We start from the raw sequence: 21403 nt of genomic DNA on the forward strand, positions 1-21403 counted from the left end.
CCAAATAATGGATCTTATTTTACCTCCTCTATTGAAATTTGACCTTCTTCAAAAACCATGCATGAACTAAAAAAATTCACAAAGCATGAACTTTTTTGGGCATGTTGTAGGCTGGATGCATGTAATATTGTGGCATAAGTTTATTTATTTTAGTCTGTTTTCCTACTAATCAATAACTGGTAAAATAGTATTGTTATAAATCATGTTTATGTTTTTTATGTAGATTTTTCCTACAAAACTTTTTTGAATGGAAAGGGTTTATCCTTAAACAGTGAACTTAGTTTGAACGATATGACAGATTTGATGGACACGCTTGGCATCACAGACTTTTTACAGAAGGAGCAATGTACAACAGTTGGATGGCTAAATGGTAAAATATAAAATTGTCTTGCAATAACCATAAGCCACAAAATCTGGCTTGATAAATTCTTCAGATGGATAAATGACTGTGTTTACAATTTTTCAATATGAATATATAATCCCTATCATTATCCTAGCCACCAAAATCAGACTGGATATTAATGGTAAAGTGATAAACAGTTGGTTACTTAAACCACTGGAAAATGTGTATAGAGACCTCTTTATGTCAGTTTTCTCAATATTTCTAAAAAGAGGGACCATAAGGTTAATTATCTATTTTTTCCCCTCTCAACTGGCATGGATGCATGTCACTCTGTCTTCTCACTGTTTTCTTGTACCTTTTATACATTTGACTTTCTGTTTTTTTTCTAAAAATTTCTTGTAGTGGTTGGCCAATAAATTAAAATTTAGAGAAAATAATATGAAATTCTGCTTTAGAAATTGAATTGGCCTTATTTTATAGTAATGTTTCTCAAATGTTTGACAATCAAATAAGTATCTGATGATGTATAATAAAAGTGCAACTCCCATTGTAATTTGTTATATTGATAGGGAAGCAGTCAGATCATTCGATTTTCAACTTTCAACATTCGTTTTCAACATTCAACATTCATTTTCAACATTCGATTTTCAACTTTCAACATTCGTTTTCAACATTCGATTTTCAACTTTCAACATTCGTTTTCAACATTCAACATTAGTTTTCAACATTCGTTTTCAACATTCAACAGTCGTTTTTAATATTCGTTTTCAACATTCAACATTCGTTTTCAACATTCGATTTTCAACTTTCAACATTCGTTTTCAACATTCAACATTCGTTTTCAACTTTCAACATTCGTTTTCGACATTCAACATTCGTTTTCAACATTCGATTTTCAACATTCAACATTCGTTTTCAACATTCAACATTCGATTTCAACATTCAACATTCGTTCAACAATGTTGAATATTGAACCAACTTGACATCCGTAATACCACAATGTAATTTTCTTTCTACCGAGATACCACTACATAAAAAATGTCTACGATAAATGGCAATACCAAACTTGGACAGAAGCTTGTTTATGATCATAAGATAGTATGCAGAAGTAAATTTTGTAAAAAAAAATCCTGTTTATCCGTATTTTACTTATAAATTGACTTAGTTTTTCTGCCAGTTAACATTACATTCACTCTGTGGTTAAAGTTTTTGAAATTTTAATAACTTTCTTAAAATATCCCTGATTTGTACCAAACTTCTTGGACATAAGCTTGTGTCTGATCAAAAGCTAGTAATTTACTTAATGTTTCAAAGTTAAATAGCTTATCAATATTTATTGCGATTAATGAATATGAACATTTTATTTAATTGCTTTTGTATTTTACAGAGTGCAATCAATCCATGGCAGTTTTACCAAGTAACATTGAACCAGTAGGATGCCACATCGGGGATACATGTAATGCAGTACACTGTTGCATAACACTGGAGAAAATTGGCAGATCATTTGGAACTTTCATTAACATAGAGCCCTGTCTCTTCAAACTGACTGTTGCAATTGAACAACTACAGTTCAGTAAATTGTTGTTTGACTATGAATGGGGATACCCTGTCCAGGTCTGGCTGTTTGGATTCATTAGAATGGAGTATGTATTCCTTGTTTTCATACTGTTGAGTATTTTATGGGTAAAAAGAGTTGTCAATATTCAATAATTACATTACATGTATGTTTCATAAGAATCCATACTTTTGATTGGCTGAAAGCAATTGCTATACATTCCAATATCAAATTGTGTTTCTCTTTAATTAAAATTCACCAATTATGACAGCATGTGCTTCTCATGACAGCTTCACAACAATGCATAGGAAAGCAAACTAAATATTTGCTATAACTCATAATTTCAGGGTTGTAGCATAGAAATGTAATTATAAGAATTGAATGCTTTTTTCTAATTTTATAGGGTTGTAAATGCATAGATTGTGTGTGTAAAGCAAAACTCTATCCGGATGAAATATCATCTGGGGGAAAGAATGTTAGAGAAGTTGTTGATATTTTTTTATCCGGAGGAAAATATTTCACTGTGATATATTATCTATTGCCGTGAAATTCTATCTGGGAAATTAAAATATTGAATAGTTAATTAAAAAAACTTAATCTTTGCAAATGCTATGTACTAATAATAGTGTATTTGAATATAAGCTAAATTAGTAAATAAAAAACCAAATAAATGTATTATAATGGGAAATAATTTCACAGATTATAATTGAAAATAATATCCTGAAATTTTAAAGTAAATATCATTCTTTTAAAAGACAAATATCATGAAACATATGAAACAAAACCAGAAGTAATTTCACAGATCCTAATTGTGAAATAATATCACAATCAATTTAATATATAAAATAAGGTAAGTGAAATACAGGTAAAAGTGAGTTGTTTTCAGATCTCAGTACAAATAAAAAAGTAAGTAGAAATATAGTTTTTTTTTAAATCATGTTTTAAGTCATCTTTTTATATAAATTGATATAAAAAATTAAGAATAAAGGAAAAATTTCACTATGAAATAGATTCTTGTCTCTGGAATATAATATCTGTAAAATATAAATGGCTCATAATTACCTCCCTTTGATTGATAAATTATGCAAATATGTTCTACCTTGGTGAAACATTTATAATTATGGTCAGGTATATATTGATTGCGAGTACGTTACATAGTAGACAGTGGGACTATATTTCACAAGGTTCTGTGAAATTTGGAACGGAAAATATATACTGGTAAATACTATCCTCATAAGACAGATAGAATATCACTCCTCTGGATAAAATCTACCTGTGAAATACCATGTCTGGAAAAAAATTTCGGTGACAAATTATCCCCAGGATAAAATATCACAGAGGAAGAAATAAACCGTTACACATTTTTAGTTTGAAGCACTTCCACACTTTATACAAATTTGCTTCGATCAGTGCTTTTACCCCCCAATAAAATAACAAAAAAAGAAGCATTCAATAGAACTTATTGCTATTTGAAAATCTGCGCCGCTTGACCCGAGAATCTGCACCTCTTGAACTGTTGACGTCATACAACAATCACTTTTCCATTGTGGCGTCAGATGTTTTCTATTATGACATCAAAATTTTACGGGAACCTTTGTGATGTCCAGTAATGGAGGACAAATAGCTATAAGGTGTATATTCTTAAGCAGAGACCTTCTGTATGGTTTCTTATATATATTTGGGCAGTTTATGATACTTTTGATGAACGTAATATGAAGCATATTTGATTTTTGGCTGGCTGAAATATATTGATGCTTTTGTATTAAATATAAACTACAGCTTTTGAGAATTTGCCAAAATTGACACCACAAGGCTGACAAGACAAAAAATAAGTTAATATTCAGTTAAATTTACTAAGTTGGAATTTTTGATCAAGTAAAATTGATACAATTGTTTTGGTCCCACTATGTGATATACCTCTATCTATGAAGGCTTGAGATAATTGTACAATGACTATCAACAGTTTTTTAAGATTCCTGTTTACACAGGCTACATTCTAAACAATACCATGTAAAAAACTTTATTAAGTGTGAGAAGACATTCAATGAATCCCTATATAAATTCCTGTTCTGGAGATTTATATAAATAGTTTCTGTGAGAAAATCTTTTTTATAACAATTGTTTTTTTTTTTCACAGATTAAGTTTGGTTGATTTAACAGCAGAAGAACATTATCTCATTGATTTGACTTTAAGTGTATGCATGGAAGCTGACAGTTCTATACCTTGTGAATTATCTATCCGGATTTTCAACAAATATAAACTGCCTAAACAGAAATGTAACTGGAATACAGGTTTCTTTATTGAAGGTGAGCTCAATTAAATTTTTATACCCCTGCCAGCAACTCATAAACAGCAGAACTCTAGTGATGAAACTTGACCCAGTTGTAGAACACGTCTTGAGATATGCATGAAGGAATATAATCCCCATCCTACTTGTCAAAGGGGAGATAATTTAAATTACTTCATTATTTCATTATGTTTAATAGTCTTGTAAGCACAAATCCTCCTAAATTGCCGGACAGATTGATGGAAGTTTACATATATGTATAAAGGAATAGAATTTCAGTGCAACACACTTAAAGGGAGATAAAATTTGAGGGGCTAGGGTATTCTTTTGTGAGATCACTCACAGGTTTCTTTATGCAATAATTTGTATGTAGAATTTTGTACATGTGTAATTAACAGTCACAACTTTGTAAGAAAACATAAAAAGAAATATAAACACATGTTGGGGGTTAATGGGTGGGAAATTTGGACTGCCATTTGAAAATGAGGGTATATTGGAAAGGGGCAGAAATTTGGCCTTGCAACAGACCACTAGGCTTTGGATTCAAGGTCCTATTCCAACGGGACATGGCTTAGAATTTATGCCAGGAGAAGGCAAATGATGACCATATTTCTATACTAGAGTCAACACATGCTCTCAAGGACATCTTAAGTAAAGTCACCTAAATCAAACTACCTAAGCACATGAATTAATGAAGGCTGTACAAACAGAAGATCAAACTTTTCTATTTTGATTTCAATATTTTATTTCAGACTTTTCATTGCAAAATTGGTTACTTGAGGAAGGTTTTTCCAGTGTCCCTTCATTGCCACCTTACACAGTTATTCAGTTACTGTCTGATCTGAATGTTGCTGCCTACCAGCTAGATCTACCTTGCCAAATGGAAGAAGGAATTTATGAGAATGGATGGAAAAACCGTAAGTATATCTGTATAAAGTCTTTGTGATGGAAATTGGTTTTAACTATTAAAATGTAACCAAAAAAAGTATTCTTGTAATTTTTTTGCTGTTGCATTCAATCCACGAAAATTGGTATACTCTTAAAAAAATAAATGAATCCACAGTACTAACAAGAAAGTACTCAGAAACAACATTAAGAAGAATGAAAAGTGTAATATCTAAGCCTTATGTCACATTGATCTTTCCTTACTGTAACTTAAAGACCTTGTTCCTAGAACATATTTTTCATTTCAGAATGTCAGAGAGAAATATCTTTACCTGAACTACCGAACAACATTGTCTGTCAGATTTTTGAATCTTGTACAAAAATAGAATGCTGTGTAGAGATACCACTGCTAAACAAGACCACGTTTAACTTTTTCTTAGATGTAGATACTTGTCGCTCTAGTTTAACTGTTGGAATAGAACAGATGTATCATAAGTATAGTCTGTTGGATTATACCTTTGGAGAGACAGAACATTTCAATCTGTTTGGAGTGTTGAGACTTATGTACGTATAATTCACTGTAAGAATGTTCAATTCTGAAAGCATATTTGAAATTTAGTGCTCATGGATGTAATTTTTTTTACTGTACTTCTCTTATATAAAATATTATAGTACAGTCGATTCTGGTTATTTGCATAGCCTATTTGTCGGACAAAATTATGCAAATTATGAGGAGTATGCTTATATCCGAAATGCCAAATTACTGAGTCAAATAACATCGATAGAACAGATCAGTAAAGGAAATCCCTGAAGAAAGATGAACGTCTATAATCCACTTACAACATATTGAATGTTGATTTATTCTAATAAAAGTTATATGTCTAGTGTCATACATGTTATTTTATTTTGTATTCTTTCAATAAAGATAATCAACACATTTTTTTTTAGTTTATTTGCGTAGCGACGTTTCCTTTACAGGGATACGAAAATAAAACAAATTGTTCTAAAAATAGATTTGTTTCTATGACCCGTATGTACAATGTACATTGTTACGCTTTGATTAAAATAAACTGTTTAACAATACTACACAGTTTATAATCATTTTACCAATAGATGTGTAATGAACTGCTTTTAATATGCAGTATGTACAGCTTGCACAGTGAAGTAACACTGTTTATTTAACCTCGTTAGTTTCGTATATGCAAAGCAGTAATGGGGCCCTGCACGGGTAATTTGCTGGACACGAGTGTTGAAAGTGAGAAAATATAATAATTAGAAGTAAATGCTCTTTTCATAAAATATTAAAAAATAAATGATTGATGTATAAAATTCTTTAACCATATATAAATGCCCTGTAATATTTAACATTAATGCAGATCACCCCAAGCCCAATTACGAGAGTTCACATTGGATAATGATCGATAATTAGCAGGAGCAGAGACATATTATATGTCTCTGGCAGGAGTTATTGTTTTTAAAATTCACCCCAAATGTAATCTATGGACAATGATTGAAATCCAATCAATTATTAACACCTTTTGAGATAGAATGGTCAGTGTTTTTACAACAGTTACCTGTTTGACATTTTTGTCGAGCCTGCGACTTTTGTCGCAGAAAGCTCGACATAGGGATAGTGATCCTGCGGCGGCGGCGTTAGCTAACTTCTTAAAAGCTTTATAATTCAGAAGGTGGAAGACCTGGATGCTTCATACTTTGTATATAGATGCCTCATGTTACGAAGTTTTTGTCAGTCACATGTCCAATGTCCTTGACCTCATTTTCATGGTTCAGTGACTATTTGAAAAAAAAGTGCAGATTTTTTGGAATGTTAAATTCTCTCTTATTATAAGTAATAGGATAACTATATTTGGTATGTGCATACCTTGCAAGGTCCTCATGCCCGTCAGACAGTTTTGACTTGACCTCGACCTCATTTCATTGATCAGTGAACAAGGTTAAGTTTTGGTGGTCAAGTCCATATCTGAGATACTATAAGCAATAGGTCTACTATATTTGGTGTATGTAATGATTGTAAGGTGTACATGTCCAACTGGCAGGTGTCATCTGACCTTGACCTCATTTTCCTGGTTCAGTGGTCATAGTTTAGTTTTTGTGTTTTGGTCTGTTTTTCTAATACTGTATGCAATAGGTCAACTGTATTTGGTGTATGGAAATATTTTATGATGTTCATGTCAGTCTGGCAAGTTTTATTTGACCTTGACCTCATTTTCACGGTTCATTGCTCAATGTTAAGTTTTTGTGTTTTGGTCTGTTTTTCTAATACTGTATGCAGTAGGTCAACTATATTTGGTGTATGGAAATATTTTACGATGTACATGTCAGTCTGGCATGTTTTATTTGACCTTGACCTCATTTTCAAGATTCATTACTAAATGTTGAGTTTTTGTGTTTTGGTCTGTTTTCCTAATACTGTATGCAGTAGGTCAACTATATTTGGTGTATGGAAATATTTAATGATGTACATGTCAGTCTGGCAGGTTTTATTTGACCTTGACCTCATTTTCATGGTTCATTGCTTATGTTAAGTTTTTGTGTTTTGGTCTGTTTTTCTTACACTTTAAGCAATAGGTCAACTATATTTGGTGTATGGAATGATTGTAAGGTGTATATGTCTGTCTGGCAGGTATCATCTGACCTTCACCTCATTTTCATGGTTGATTGGTCAATGTTCAGTTTTCATGGTTAAATTTTTTTCTTAGATACCTTAAGCAATAGGTCAACTATATTTGGAATGATTTTAATGTGAACATGTCTGTCTGGCAGGGTTCAAATGACCTTGACTTCATTTTCATGGTTCATTGATCAATATAGAATTTCCATGGTTTGGTTGTTTCTTTTATACTATAAGCAATAGGTCATCTATATTCTGTGTATGGAGGGATTGTATTAAAGGTGTACATGTATTTCTTGCTTGGTTTATCTGACCTTGACCTCATTTTCTTGGATCATAAATGTTAATGTGATACTTGTAGTAAAACTTTATATGTAGGACTATCAACATAAAATCAATGTTCAGTAAAGTAGGCGAGACATTTCAGCGTGTGCACTCTTGTTATGACATCGAGGCTTAAAATAGAACATGGGAAACTTTACCTGTGTAGACAACGAGGTTTATTTTTAAATCAAATTCCATCATATAAACACAAAATTTCCAGATATTGGTTGTAAACTAAGTTTTTTAGGGTTTTTTTTTTCAAACATCATCTTAAAATTTTCATATGAGGAATAGTCTACTGACAGAGAGCTCAAAATTTCCAAACAGTAGGACACTGGTGCAAACAGTCTTTCAGGTATCATTCCATTTTCAAAATATTTCAAAACTTCCTATATCTTTATTGATTAAATTTTGTTTTTCCAATCAATGCTTTAGCATTTGTTGACTTGAATTTTTCAGGTATAGCTTGGAAGATCTGAGACAGCAGGAAATGTTCATTCTTCAGTTAAAATTTAGCTTTTGTCTGGAAACAAATGGTCCATGTGAACTGGTCATACCAATTCTAGAAGACATGGTGTTTCCCAAACCTGTGTGCCAGTCTGATACATCTTTTCAAAGCAAAGGTAAACATGTGTAGAATGGACTGATCTTTTAGCTCAAATATTCCTTCCATAGTATGGTATGCAGTTCTTTTAAATATGCTGTCAATAAGAAAAATAACTTTATCATTGTGCAACAAATTATTGTGCATATTTGGGGTATATTTGTGTGTATTTACATCCCAACTCATTGCTATCATACTAAAGAAAATTCCACATGCTTGACCCAAAATGTTTTGAAATATGATTTAAACAAGATAGTTCTGTTAAGCAAATGAAAACATGACACCAAAACATGACTTTATAGGTGCCATTAGTTAGTTTCATGATTGCAACAAATATGGAAAAAACATAGGCATGTTCAAATGAAATCTAACCACCAAATAGAGAGCTATTACTGTTGTAGAAATTGTGAGCTAATAATATTTTGTTTTGATTCTTTCCTTGTAGGATTTTCCTTAGAGCAGTGGTATAGAGAAAGAACATTATCGTCTGACACCATCCTGCCTGGACACTATGTTTCAGAACTACTAGAGCAAACAGGATTGACGAGTTATCTGATTGGTGAAGCATGTAACATCAACTTAAATGATGTAGATAGCAATGGTTGGAAAAAAGGTATGGCAGTTTTGTTCAGTCACAGCTCAAAATCATTTTGATGAACTTTTTTCACAAGATCACATTTGATGAAACTATAATGTGAATTCTTGAGATAGCAAGTAGCTAGAAAATGTTTATGATTTCACATAGTAATTTGTTTTTGTCATTTAAGGGGACACGTTTAATTGTAGTCCAACTCATCTTTGGACTTTAAGCATTAACACAAAACATATCAGTCCTGATCAATGAAAACTAACAGTTTTGATTATCTTTACAACAAAGTTCCATTGGTAGTATGTTTTCACCTGTCCATGCATCCATCAATTATCACAGCTGTATTTTGTTAAATAATGCCTTCATTTCTTGGATCTCCTCAAGTTGTGTATGAACATGTACTCTTATTCAAAACTTCAGTCAGTTTTGTCTGAGCAAATTGTAAAGGGGAAGAAGTTGAATCCAAGGAAAACTTAGTGGCCCATAAAAACATAGAGCCGTGAATAATAGTCTTGCCAGTGGAGACTTAAAGGGGGTGCTTTGGGCTTAAAAATTTTTTTTTTTTTTAAATGAAAGAAACATCAGGTCAACAGAGGTGGTGATCACATGTGCTCCTGAATGGTGAGCTGATATTGCTTCCCATGTGGCACTGGTCTTGTTGCTCATAGTTGCCTCCAAACGAGTGATAACTTTCATTCATAACTATTTTGAATAGTCTGTATTACACCTCAACATGAATTTTAATTTCTGGGCTATTTATTAGTCCCCTACCGACGAAGTCGAAGGGGACTTTAGGTTTGCACTCTGTCTGTCTGTCTGTTTGTCTGTCCACCCATCAGTCCGGCAAATCAGTTTTCCACACTTTTTTTCATTATGCTTGAAGATATTGATTTGATATTTGGTGTATTGTTTTATCATGACAAGTTACAGATCAAGTTCGAATTTTGTTCCAGTCTGATGATTTTTTGCAGAGTTATGGTCCTTTGACTTAGAAAATTCACTAAAATAATCAGTTTTCCACACTTTTTTTTTATCATTCTTGAAGATATTGATTTGATAATTGATATATAGTTTTATCATGACAAGTTACAGTTCAAGTTTGAATTTTGTTCCGGTTTGATGATTTTGTGCAGAGTTATGGTCCTTGGACTTAGAAAATTCACTATAATAATCAGTTTTCAACACTTTTTTTTCGTCATGCTTGAAGATATTGACTTGATATTTGTTATATAGTTTACACCATGACAAGTTATAGATCAAGTCAGAATTTTGTTCCAATACAATGAATTTTTAACCGGTAGGGGACTATGTATTGCCGTGCAATACTCACAGAATGCTTGTTTTATTTATTTTACAGATTGTAGTGAAGATACTATTGTTCAAAATATAACAGCATATCCACTTGTTTGTCATTTGAAAAGCAGCTGTACAGAAATATCTTGCTGTCTCAATGTAGAGTTCCTAGAAAAAAACATTGAAGTTCATCTAAAACTTGACAATGATTTGCAGCTCCTTGAGATTGGAATAGGCAAACACCAGCTATTGTTGTCTTTGTTAGGATTCGACTTTGGTATGTATGAAAAAGTATATTTATTAAAAGGCCTCGAAAATTACGAAAAATGTCAAAACATTTTTTTAAAAAGAGTAGCTTACATAACATTTTTAACCAAGTTTATTTAAATTTTCAGTTCTTGACAATCTGCAGTTGTGTAATTTAACTGGTGTTCACTATTTAGAAATATATATCAGATGACCCAGGATTCTATACATCAGTTGACAAGCTAAATCATTGTTGATGTTTCAAAATGCTGCTGTTTTGTGTAATAACTAAATATTACAGAACAGATGTTTACTACAACATCAATTTTTATTTCAGGAATTGACCATGAATTTAGACTGCTAAATGTTTTCAGATTAAGGTAACTATTTATCAAAGTATTCATTTTAATTTTTGCATATTAACAGTAATTTTTACATGGATAAGAGGTTTAATAAAAATCTTTCAGAATGTGATTACTTACAATAGCTTATAAAGTTCTTTACAGTACATAGATGACCTACAAGTAGTACTTGTTTGTACAAGATGACCTTTCACTCCCCTTTTGTCTTTTTCTCTTGAATCCATTTCTTTTTGCCTTTTTCTTCCCCCATTTGACAGTAATTCCTATAAACTCTCCACTGTTCACTCTTTTCATATGGAAGAAAGAAAAAAGTTTCATGTAGAATCAGTATTTTAGAAGTAATGAACTTTGGATAATTAAGGGAAAATCACTTTGTGAACTCAAATTTTTAACTTTTCTGCAAGACAACTGAAACTGTAAATGTTGCCATGATTTATCATCATTTATTTTGTAAATAATTGTATACTTTGTTTTGAATCGTCTGTGTAATAAAAAAAAAAAAGTAGATTTAAGATACAAAACATCATCTAAAGAAAAAAATTCAGCATCTTTTTCAACAATTTTCTGGCATGAGTTTCATCTGATCAGTTTTTTCTCTTAAACACCTGATGATTCTTCAGATTTACTCTTGATAAAATCAAAATAGAATAGACAAGCTGCAAAATAATTGGTTTACATATAGATGGTTCATGCTGTCAACATTTTATTTATATTTAGATACAATATATATGATTTGACAAGTCAGAATGTATACTTGGTTACACTAGAGATATCTGTTTGCTGGGAAAGTAACAAACCATGTGTATGGTCTACCTATATACTGCAAAGTACACGACTTCCAAAGCAACAACGAAATCTACAGAATGATTTCCGGATTACTAGTAAGTATGATACATCTCATTGGATAGTGATAGAAAATCTTTAGACATTGAGGAATTATCTGCACTTTAGTGCTCTGCTTAAAAATAATCTGTATCATAGCAAAAAATTTTCAAGTGAATTCATTTTTATGCCCCACCTAGGGGCATTATGTTTTTTGGTCTGTGCGTCCGTCCGTTCGTCCGTCTCCCGCTTCAGGTTAATGTTTTTGGTCGCTTCAGGTTAAAGTATTTGGTCAAGGTAGTTTTTTAAGAAGTTGAAGTCCAATCAACTTGAAACTGAGTACACATGTTCCCTATGAAATGATCTTTCTAATTTTAATGCCAAATTAGAGTTTTGACCCCAATTTCACGGTCCACTGAACATAGAAAATGATAGTGCGAGTGCGGCATCCGTGTACTATGGACACATTCTTGTCTTTATTTTGATTTTCCATTCATTCCAAATCAGAACTTGTAGTTTTATTGTTTTGTATAAGAACTTTGATAAACTCTACTACCTTTACATTGGAGAGTGCAGTACATTATATAAATTTTGGATCACTTTTTATTTAGGGCAAACTTGCATGTAAATTAGAATCAAACTTTTCTTTTCCTCTGGTTCACTTTTTATGCCCCCGCCACAAGGTGAAGTGGGCATTAAGTGTTACCCTTGACCGTCCTTCCGTCCGTCCCATTTTCGTTTGAAAAGCAAGCTTGAGCAGGGGCATGCGTGTCCTCAAACACATTTTTCTTTTGTTTTTGTATATGATTGATTGATTGATGGTGTTTACTGCCACTTTCAGCACGATTGTGCTATTTTGTGGCAGTCAGTTTTTATTGGTGGAGGAAGTTTTGTATGTGTGTTGTTGACTTAAAAAAAAATAACAGAACCAATAAAGTCTGAATGAAATGAAAAACAGCAAGCCTTTATGAAAATGTGTTAAGAATTAAAATGTTGAGAGGAAGTCAGATAAGACATATTCTAGTTTTAAACAAGACAGTCATGTTCTCAATCTTGTTTAGGTTGAAATTATGAAAAAATAAAATATACTCATAATATTGATTGATTGATTGGTGTTTAACGTCACTTTCAGCACTATTGTGCTATTTCGTGGTTTTTTTTTTATACGCCTGTCAAAATTTTGGTGTGACGTATTATGGTATACAAATGTCCGGCGTCCGACTGTCTGTCTGTCCGTCTCACCGTAACTTGAGAACGACTTATCCAAATTTCATGAAACTTAACATAGTTGTTTCTTATGATATTCAAACGATCTGTATACATTTTGGTGAAAATAAGATTAAAACTTTTTGAGTTACGGGACTTTGTAACTAAAACAGGGGGGGTGTTTTTTTTCACATTTCGTGCCGTATCTCAAAAACGATTTATGATTATTGCTTAAAACTTTACACACTTCTTAGTTATATTAATCTAAAGATCTGTATACTTTTTGGTGATGATTCATAATTTTATTTCAGAGTTATTGAGTTTTTTTGTAAGAAAAGGGGGGGGGGGGAGGTTTCACATGTCGCGCTGTTTCTCAAAAACGATTTATGATTATTGCATAAAACCTCACACACAAGACGACGGGCGTATCATGCGCTCGTGGCGCAGTTGTTTATTAATATCTGAGATAACCATGACCTTCGGTAGAAAAATGACAATCCTAGTTAATTAAGATTGAAGTTGAACGGTGCGTGCCGAATTGGAACTCACAAACTCAGTGTTGACAGGCTAGTGATACAGTAGTTTTACTACTTAGTCCACTTTGCCGCCATAGCTCCCTATATACTCATAATAGATTTACATTTTAAATGATTCATCCTTTTTAGATTTTGACCTGTCAGACTGGGCTACAGAGAGAAGTATTAATTCTACACAACTGAGTAATCTTGATCTGTTGAGACTATACAATGATTTGGACATTGGATGGTATCTAACAAATATTTGTGAAAACAACACAACTCAGACAGAGAGCTGGATGTCTGGTATGTACTATTTTTTTATTCCCAGTTTTTCATGTTTTTATGTCCCCTGAATTTTTTTTGCTACTAAACAGAAAGACTTCTTCTTTTGTCAGCAACTTGACAGTGATGAATTGTAATGTGTGTGCTTAAAGGATCTGGCATACACCTATTTCCTGTTTTCCAATACTTTGGACTTTTCAATATGTTAAATGAAAACAAATATTTTCATCACTTTTCTCAGGAATTATTTATTGATCAGAAGGACTTAACATTTGGTCAGCAATTTGGCAGTAGTGAGTTTTAAGGTGGGTACACTTAAAGGATCTTCTAGACACCTACTTTCTGCTTGCTGATACTTTAGATATAAATTCAATGAATATTCACAGTCACAAAGCCTATAACTGTTTTCTTTTCAGAATGTATGGAATCTATAGAATTACCAGAACTTCCACCCACAACAAAATGTCATCTGTATGAGTCGTGTACCAACAACAGTTGCTGTGTAGAGGTTCCTGTCCTGCAAAGGTCTTTCAACATATTCTTATATCTGGATACCTGTAACCTGAAGTTGTTTGTTGGGATAGAAAAACTGCAGTATGTTCAGATGTTGTTTAACTACCAATGGGGAGCAAACAGTTCCTTTTGGTTAAATGGAATCCTTAGACTGAAGTAAGTGAATTGTAGTACAAATACTTAAATATGTTAGATTTTGTTTCTGCATAAAATTTCGAACTTACATTAACACCAGTTTTGTATTGGAAAAACCTGAAGAAAGTGTCACTAAGTAAATGTGGAATTTATGTGTGCACAAGTTATATATATTTGTTAAGGAGTAACATGTATGACATTTTTTGTTTGTTTTGTTTAGTAATGTATTGTTAACATCTACTGTTAATTTTGTCATTTTTGTTATGAAAATAAGTCAATTACTCAATTTCTACTTCAAAAAAGTTATAGCATACTAAGGGGACAATCAAATTCATAACCCAAATAATGACCATTAACATAATCACCATAAAAAACAGAAAGCAGCAAAATACATCACAGAAATTATTTTTCTGGTTTGTGCATCCATTTGTGGCATTAAACACCAACAATCAATCAATTCAATGTATAAATGATGGGACAGCCCCAACTTGATTCAAATCTTAATAAAATTTATATTTTTTTGTTATTCGTGTAATTTCTTTTTCAAATACTCTCTTCAGCTATCAGGTACATAATTTACGCTATGCTAAGAAGTATAGATTATCAGTGTCACTTGAAGTATGCATGTCATCAAGGGAACCATGTTTACACCATATAACAATACTTGACAATGTTGACATGCCCAAAGAAGAATGTGATTGGAGACAGAACTACACAATACCTAGTAAGTATTACTTCATTATACCCCACGCAACACACGTCTGTCCGTCCGTCTGTCCGTCCGTCAGTCCTGTTTCTTGTCATCGCAACTCCTCTCAAACCACACAACAGAATTTAACGAAACCTTTTTAGATAATAAGGACATACTATGTAATTGTTGCATATCGACAGGAAATTACGATTTAATTTTTTTTCTAGGAGTTACGCCCCTTTGAACTTATTTACTTTAATGTACTGCTGCAACAGTTTGTCATCTCAACTCCTCTGACACCACACAACAAAATTTCATGAAACTTTGTAGATAATAAGGACATACTACGTAGATGTGCATATCGACAGGAAATTACGATTCAATTTTTTTTCCAGGAGTTACGCCCTTTGAACTTATTTGCCCAATATACTACTGCAACCTTTTGTCATCGCAACTCCTCTCAAACCACACAATAGAATTTCATGAAACCTTTTCAGATAATAAGGACATACTACGTAGATGTGCATATCGACAGGAAATTACGATTCAATTTTTTTTCTAGGAGTTACGCCCCTTTGAACTTATTTGCTTCAATATACCTCTGCAACAGTTTGTCATCAAACTCCTCTGAACCCACACAACAGAATTTCATGAAACTTTGTAGATAATAAGGACATACTATGTAGATGTGCATATTGACAGGAAATTATGATTCAATTTTTTTTTCTTATACAATTTTTTTTTCTTACAGTTATTTTATTTCTCCAGTGACAATGTGGGGACGTGGGGTATGTGAGCGCGCTCACTAAGGTTCTTTAATTATTTAACTATTGTAATGACAAAAAAAGACGAAGTATATTTACACACAAGTTGAGTGTTTCCAAATATTATGCAAGACAACAGTAAAATATGTCAAATTCTTTTTAATTTCTAGCAAAGTGATAATGTTATTCATCAAAAAGGCAGGTGAGTGATAAATGCTCCTTGGAGCCCTTAGTTATCCAAGTATGGTTACTGTTACATACCTGAAGACGTAAAATGTATACAGATATTGTAAGTGATAATAGCTTAACTTTTTCAAAGATTAGAAGTGAACTTCTTCAATTTTTAGATTTTGCATACAGTAATTGGCGGAATAAGAGGCTGAACCTTCACGATATTTCTGACCAAGACCTGATTTTACAGTTGAATGAGGAAACTGGGATAGGATTTTACTTAGAAGAGAACAAATGCTCAGACAGCTTAGATAACTATATCTTAGAGTCGAGTAGGTTATTTCTGTACACTTTTTTAATGACTGATGTAATAAGACATTGTTTTTCAGTCCATCATATTTTGTACTATATCTCGAGTGTGCTCCTACCAAATCTCATTAAAATAATTCAATGTATTCTTAGAACCAATAAAATAACATGGCATTGGATTTTGAAAATTCTCTGAATAAGTTGAATGTACTTACTGTGACTTGACTGTAAGTGTTGCTCTCCACTTATTGCAACTTATTCAAAATTCTGACCAAATTGCAATTTCTTTTATAAAACCAAACTGTTCAACTGGTCAGAAATTTGAACAAACTGCTGCAGAAAACTAGTCAAGTCGTGAAAGTGCAAGTGATAATATAAAGCATACTTACAATCCTATAAGACTTTAATTTCACTTCAATGTTATTATGAAAAATCAGTCTAACAGTTTGTATAGAAATTTTATTGTTATTGTCATGCTAAAGGGGATAGGTAGTAATTTTGAATTGCTATTTTCAAAATTACTACCTAACTAAGCTTTCATACAATTTTTCTTTCAAAAAGTCTTCTATATTCATCAGAATCAGACATCATTTGAATTAAAACATTTTATATTCAGTAAAATATATGTGAAATTACAATACGTTGTCAGGAAGTTTCCATGGGAGATAATCAAGTTTTCTTTCGAAAAGTCTTCTATATTCAAAAGAATAATGTTTTAGGTTATCTCCCATGGAAACTTATTAACAACGTATTGTAATTTCACATATATTTTACTGAATGTAAGATGTTTTATTTCAAATGATGTCTGATTCTTATGAATATAGAAGACTTTTCGAAAGAAAAATTGCACAAAAGCTTAGTTTGGACATTTTTATAGCAATTCAAAATTACTACCTATCACCTTTAGCATGACAATAACAATAAAATTAATCCACATCACTTTGAAAACGGCCCCACCCATTTCCCTCCCCCCTGTGTATGTGTATAGTGTGTATGTGTATATATGCTGTTGGAATCTAGACCAGTCTCAGATCAGATGCATGTTAATGTCTAACTCTGATCGGAATCCAGTCAGGAAACCTGTGAATCCAGATGGTTACTAGTGTAAAACAAAGACATGTTTGGGAAAAGAACCACAGTTTAATGCTTAAATTTCATATTAATAAAACACAAACAACAGTACAGTTTGAAAACAATACACAAATTAATTAATTAATAATCTGTGGTATTCCACTCAAGGGAATATTACATTTATAATATGAAACCAAAACTGTGTGTTCTTGTAATATAATCTACTCTACACATTTATAGAATATACAGTTAAATTAAATCAATTATATATCTATAATTAGTTGATGAAGCAACCTAAACATCTCAATAAAAATTAAAAATAAAATAGGGTGGGTGAGGATGGGATTTTAAATTCGCTAATGCCAAATTGCAATGCGTCTGCTTCATGCAGTTGTATTATCTAGAATGCCTAAATGAGGCGCGCAGTAATTAAAACAAAAGGATGATAATTAATTAATTATCTCTGCCGATTGGATAATTTGAAATAAGGGCCTTGTTCTGATTGGTTCCCTTCCCACATCTCACAAAGCAATAATAGAGAGCGAGATGTCAAGAGTGGCCAGTAGGGAATTCCTTATATCATTGGTTGTTATTAATAGATATAAGCTGAAATAAAATACCCAATCGGCAATAAGGACAGGTAATGCATGTGCGATGATACATGTCAACATGCTGTGTATTAATAATCCATTTTTCTTGTTAATAAAAATATCACATTAATCCACATCACTTTGAAAACGGCCCCACCCATTTCCCTCCCCCCTGTGTATGTGTATAGTGTGTATGTGTATATATGCTGTTGGAATCTAGACCAGTCTCAGATCAGATGCATGTTAATGTCTAACTCTGATCGGAATCCAGTCAGGAAACCTGTGAATCCAGATGGTTACTAGTGTAAAACAAAGACATGTTTGGGAAAAGAACCACAGTTTAATGCTTAAATTTCATATTAATAAAACACAAACAACAGTACAGTTTGAAAACAATACACAAATTAATTAATTAATAATCTGTGGTATTCCAAACTTCCCAAACATGTGTGGTGTAACCAGTAGAAGGTAGGTTAAATGGTTTATTATTTCCCCAGGGCAACTGCAAATTTGTTCATGACTTCCTGTCTGTGTGCAAAAGAAGGGTCCAAGTATGATTTGTATGCATTAGATTTCCAATCACCCTGTGATTGTATGAGATCAGCTGGAACCCCACATTCTAAGGCAAAGGAGGCCCCTCCTCTGCGAAAACTATGTCCCGAATATTTGCTGCTGTCATAACCCAACCTAGATAAGTTCTGTTTTAGCATTTTTACAAAGGCTGTATATGTAAGAGGGGTAACCTTGCCTCGTACTAAATACAGGAAGACAGGTGAGGGGGCTGACACTGCTGGCACCTGTTTAAAATTTAAAAGAAGCGCCTTAGAGGGACATAAATGAGAATTCTTCACTCTAGGAAGGGGAATTTCTAATATACGCTCTGAAAATTGAATTGTTTTGGTTTTGCGTACTTTTAAACAGACACCATCTGAGTGAAAATGGATTTCCTCACGAGTAAAATGTCGCAAAGGATCAAAAGCTGAAATTGAAGGGGCAAACAAATTTGACTTCCTTAAAAAGGAGAAAAAAGCCACTAAGCAGGCTGCCCAAAAACACAAGTCCTTACTACTGCTGACTGACAGTAAAGTAAATATCTCATTCAAAATTTTTGGTGTAATAGGCAATTTTCTATGTATGGCAGCACCTAACACACGTTTAGCACCCTTGAGTACTGACTCCATAAAAAAGGAATCTATCGGAGATGCAACTCCTGATTCTAAATGTAGCAACCGCACAATTGACAAATAATTTGTTATGGAATTAAATTGTAACCTTGAAGATAAATAGGCTACATATCTGGCTAAATTCATAGGACTTAATGGAACAAGGGTAATATTTAATCTTCTACAAAATTCTGCGTATGACTTGAAATAGTTTAAATATGTCTTTTTGGTAGATTCAGCATAAGTATGACATCTAAAGTTAGCAACAATACTATATAGTGATCTCACCTCCCTCGATACCAGTGAGCCTAAATAAAAGAAAACGAAGGGCATTACTAGACATGTGCCTAACAAGATCCTGTAAATACAGTGGCGGTCGAACATAATCACGCAAAAATTGTTCACAGAAAGGTAGATCATGCATCCGTGAAATACAGTCTGCTAGTATATTCGTTTTGCCTGGAACATGCTTAGCTATCAAGTGAAAATTATACGTTGCTGATAACCAAAAGAGCTCACGCAAAAAGGACATCAAAATAGCATTTTTTGATGTACCTTTATTAATGCAACTTACAGTTACCGCATTATCGCAATGAACTATAATACGCTGACCACGCCAATATGGGGCCCATCGCTTTACTGCTAACGCCACTGAGAAAGCCTCTAATTCATTTATGTGAAGTTTCAAAGCAAAGGGGTGATCTTCTGCCCAATTTACATAAAACCAATCATTTTGATAGACACCCCCTCCACCTGATTTACAAGCATCAGTAGCTACAGAGGTGATAGGAACCTTTGAAAGTAAAATTGACTTCCCATTAAAAGTTGAAATAAAGTTATGCCACCACTTTATATCTTGCAATATTTCGCCTGTCAGACGCAATTTATGCCAATCTAGCTTTAATCGCATGATGCCGTTTATAATTCTACGGAGAAAAACTCTCCCGCCTCGAACCACAGCAGACGCCCAATTAAGCTTTCCCGCTAAAGATTGCAATTGCTTTTTTGAAGCACGCTTACGCAATAAAAATTCAGCTAATTCTGATTTCAAATCATGCAATTTTGCAATAGGAAGTCTAGTTTCTAAAGTAGTAGAATCTATCTCAACCCCTAAAAATACAATCTGTTGGCAGGGGTCTGTTACTTTAGACCAGCTGATACAAAAACCTAACTTCCTGAGCAGCGCAATTAAAATTGCTAACGCCTGAGCGCAGCGCTTCTTTGTCTTCTCGCAAATAAAAAAATCATCTAAATATGCCACAATGGTGAAGCCTCTACGTGACATCATTCTGCGAATTGCCTGAGATAATCTATGAAAAATACCAGGTGCTAATTTTGATCCAAACGGAAGTTTTTTATCTATGAAAGTATAATCATGACCATCAGGAAAAGTCCATGTAAGCCCAGTGACCTCTCTACTTTGTTCACTTATTTTGACAGATCTGTAAGCGGCCTTTAGGTCCACTTTTGACATATAAAAATTTTTTGAAACTAACTTGCATGCATCATCTACTGTTTGAAATTTTTGTTTATCAAATTCTCCTGCAAAATCATTTACTGCAAAACCTATTGGTCTGCTACAATCATGAATAAAATTTCTATACAAACTGTTAGACTGAATTTTCATAATAACATTGAAGTGGAATTAAAGTCTTATGGGATTGTAAGTATGCTTTATTTTATCACCTTGCACTTTCACGACTTGACTGTGGTTTTCTACAGCAGTTTGTTCAAATTTCTGACCAGTTGAACAGTTTGGTTTTATAAAACAAATTGCAATTTGGTCAGAATTTTTGAATAAATTGCAATAGGTGGAGAGCAACACTAACAGTCAAGTCACAGTAAAACAATATTTCTTTACCTATTTCTTAAATACTACTGCATGGAATGACTTCATATTTGGTCTGCAGCTCAGTTTTATATTTTTTCAGATTGTTTAAGGTTTAGAACCACTTTTTACATTCTTCAAAACGTTTTTTTTGCAACATAACAGGCATGACTATCTTGGTGTAATAGATTATATAATAATTTTTATTTCTTTTCAGAT

The 21403-nt window shown here is 32.8% G+C and overlaps 1 protein-coding gene and 2 long non-coding RNA genes across 3 annotated transcripts; all 3 read left to right on the forward strand.

Moving 5' to 3' along the window:
- Positions 1 to 239: 239 nt before the first annotated feature.
- LOC127720064 (uncharacterized) lies at positions 240 to 4199 on the forward strand. The gene is made up of 3 exons (XR_007990609.1): positions 240 to 370; positions 1731 to 1986; positions 4036 to 4199. It is a non-coding gene; the product is annotated as an uncharacterized LOC127720064 (long non-coding RNA).
- Positions 4200 to 4946: 747 nt separating this feature from the next.
- On the forward strand, positions 4947 to 10973 carry LOC127720905 (uncharacterized). The gene is made up of 5 exons (XM_052227645.1): positions 4947 to 5103; positions 5380 to 5635; positions 8487 to 8650; positions 9077 to 9244; positions 10909 to 10973. The coding sequence occupies exons 1-5, from the start codon at positions 5067 to 5069 to the stop codon at positions 10971 to 10973; spliced, it is 690 nt and encodes a 229-aa protein (XP_052083605.1). The 5' UTR covers positions 4947 to 5066.
- A 128-nt stretch (positions 10974 to 11101) lies between these two features.
- LOC127720058 (uncharacterized) lies at positions 11102 to 15315 on the forward strand. The gene is made up of 5 exons (XR_007990603.1): positions 11102 to 11139; positions 11839 to 12002; positions 13815 to 13970; positions 14366 to 14618; positions 15158 to 15315. It is a non-coding gene; the product is annotated as an uncharacterized LOC127720058 (long non-coding RNA).
- Positions 15316 to 21403: the final 6088 nt, after the last annotated feature.

The sequence above is a fragment of the Mytilus californianus genome, unplaced genomic scaffold (genome assembly GCF_021869535.1).
Source record: "Mytilus californianus isolate M0D057914Y unplaced genomic scaffold, xbMytCali1.0.p SCAF_11, whole genome shotgun sequence".
Classification (NCBI taxonomy): domain Eukaryota; kingdom Metazoa; phylum Mollusca; class Bivalvia; order Mytilida; family Mytilidae; genus Mytilus; species Mytilus californianus.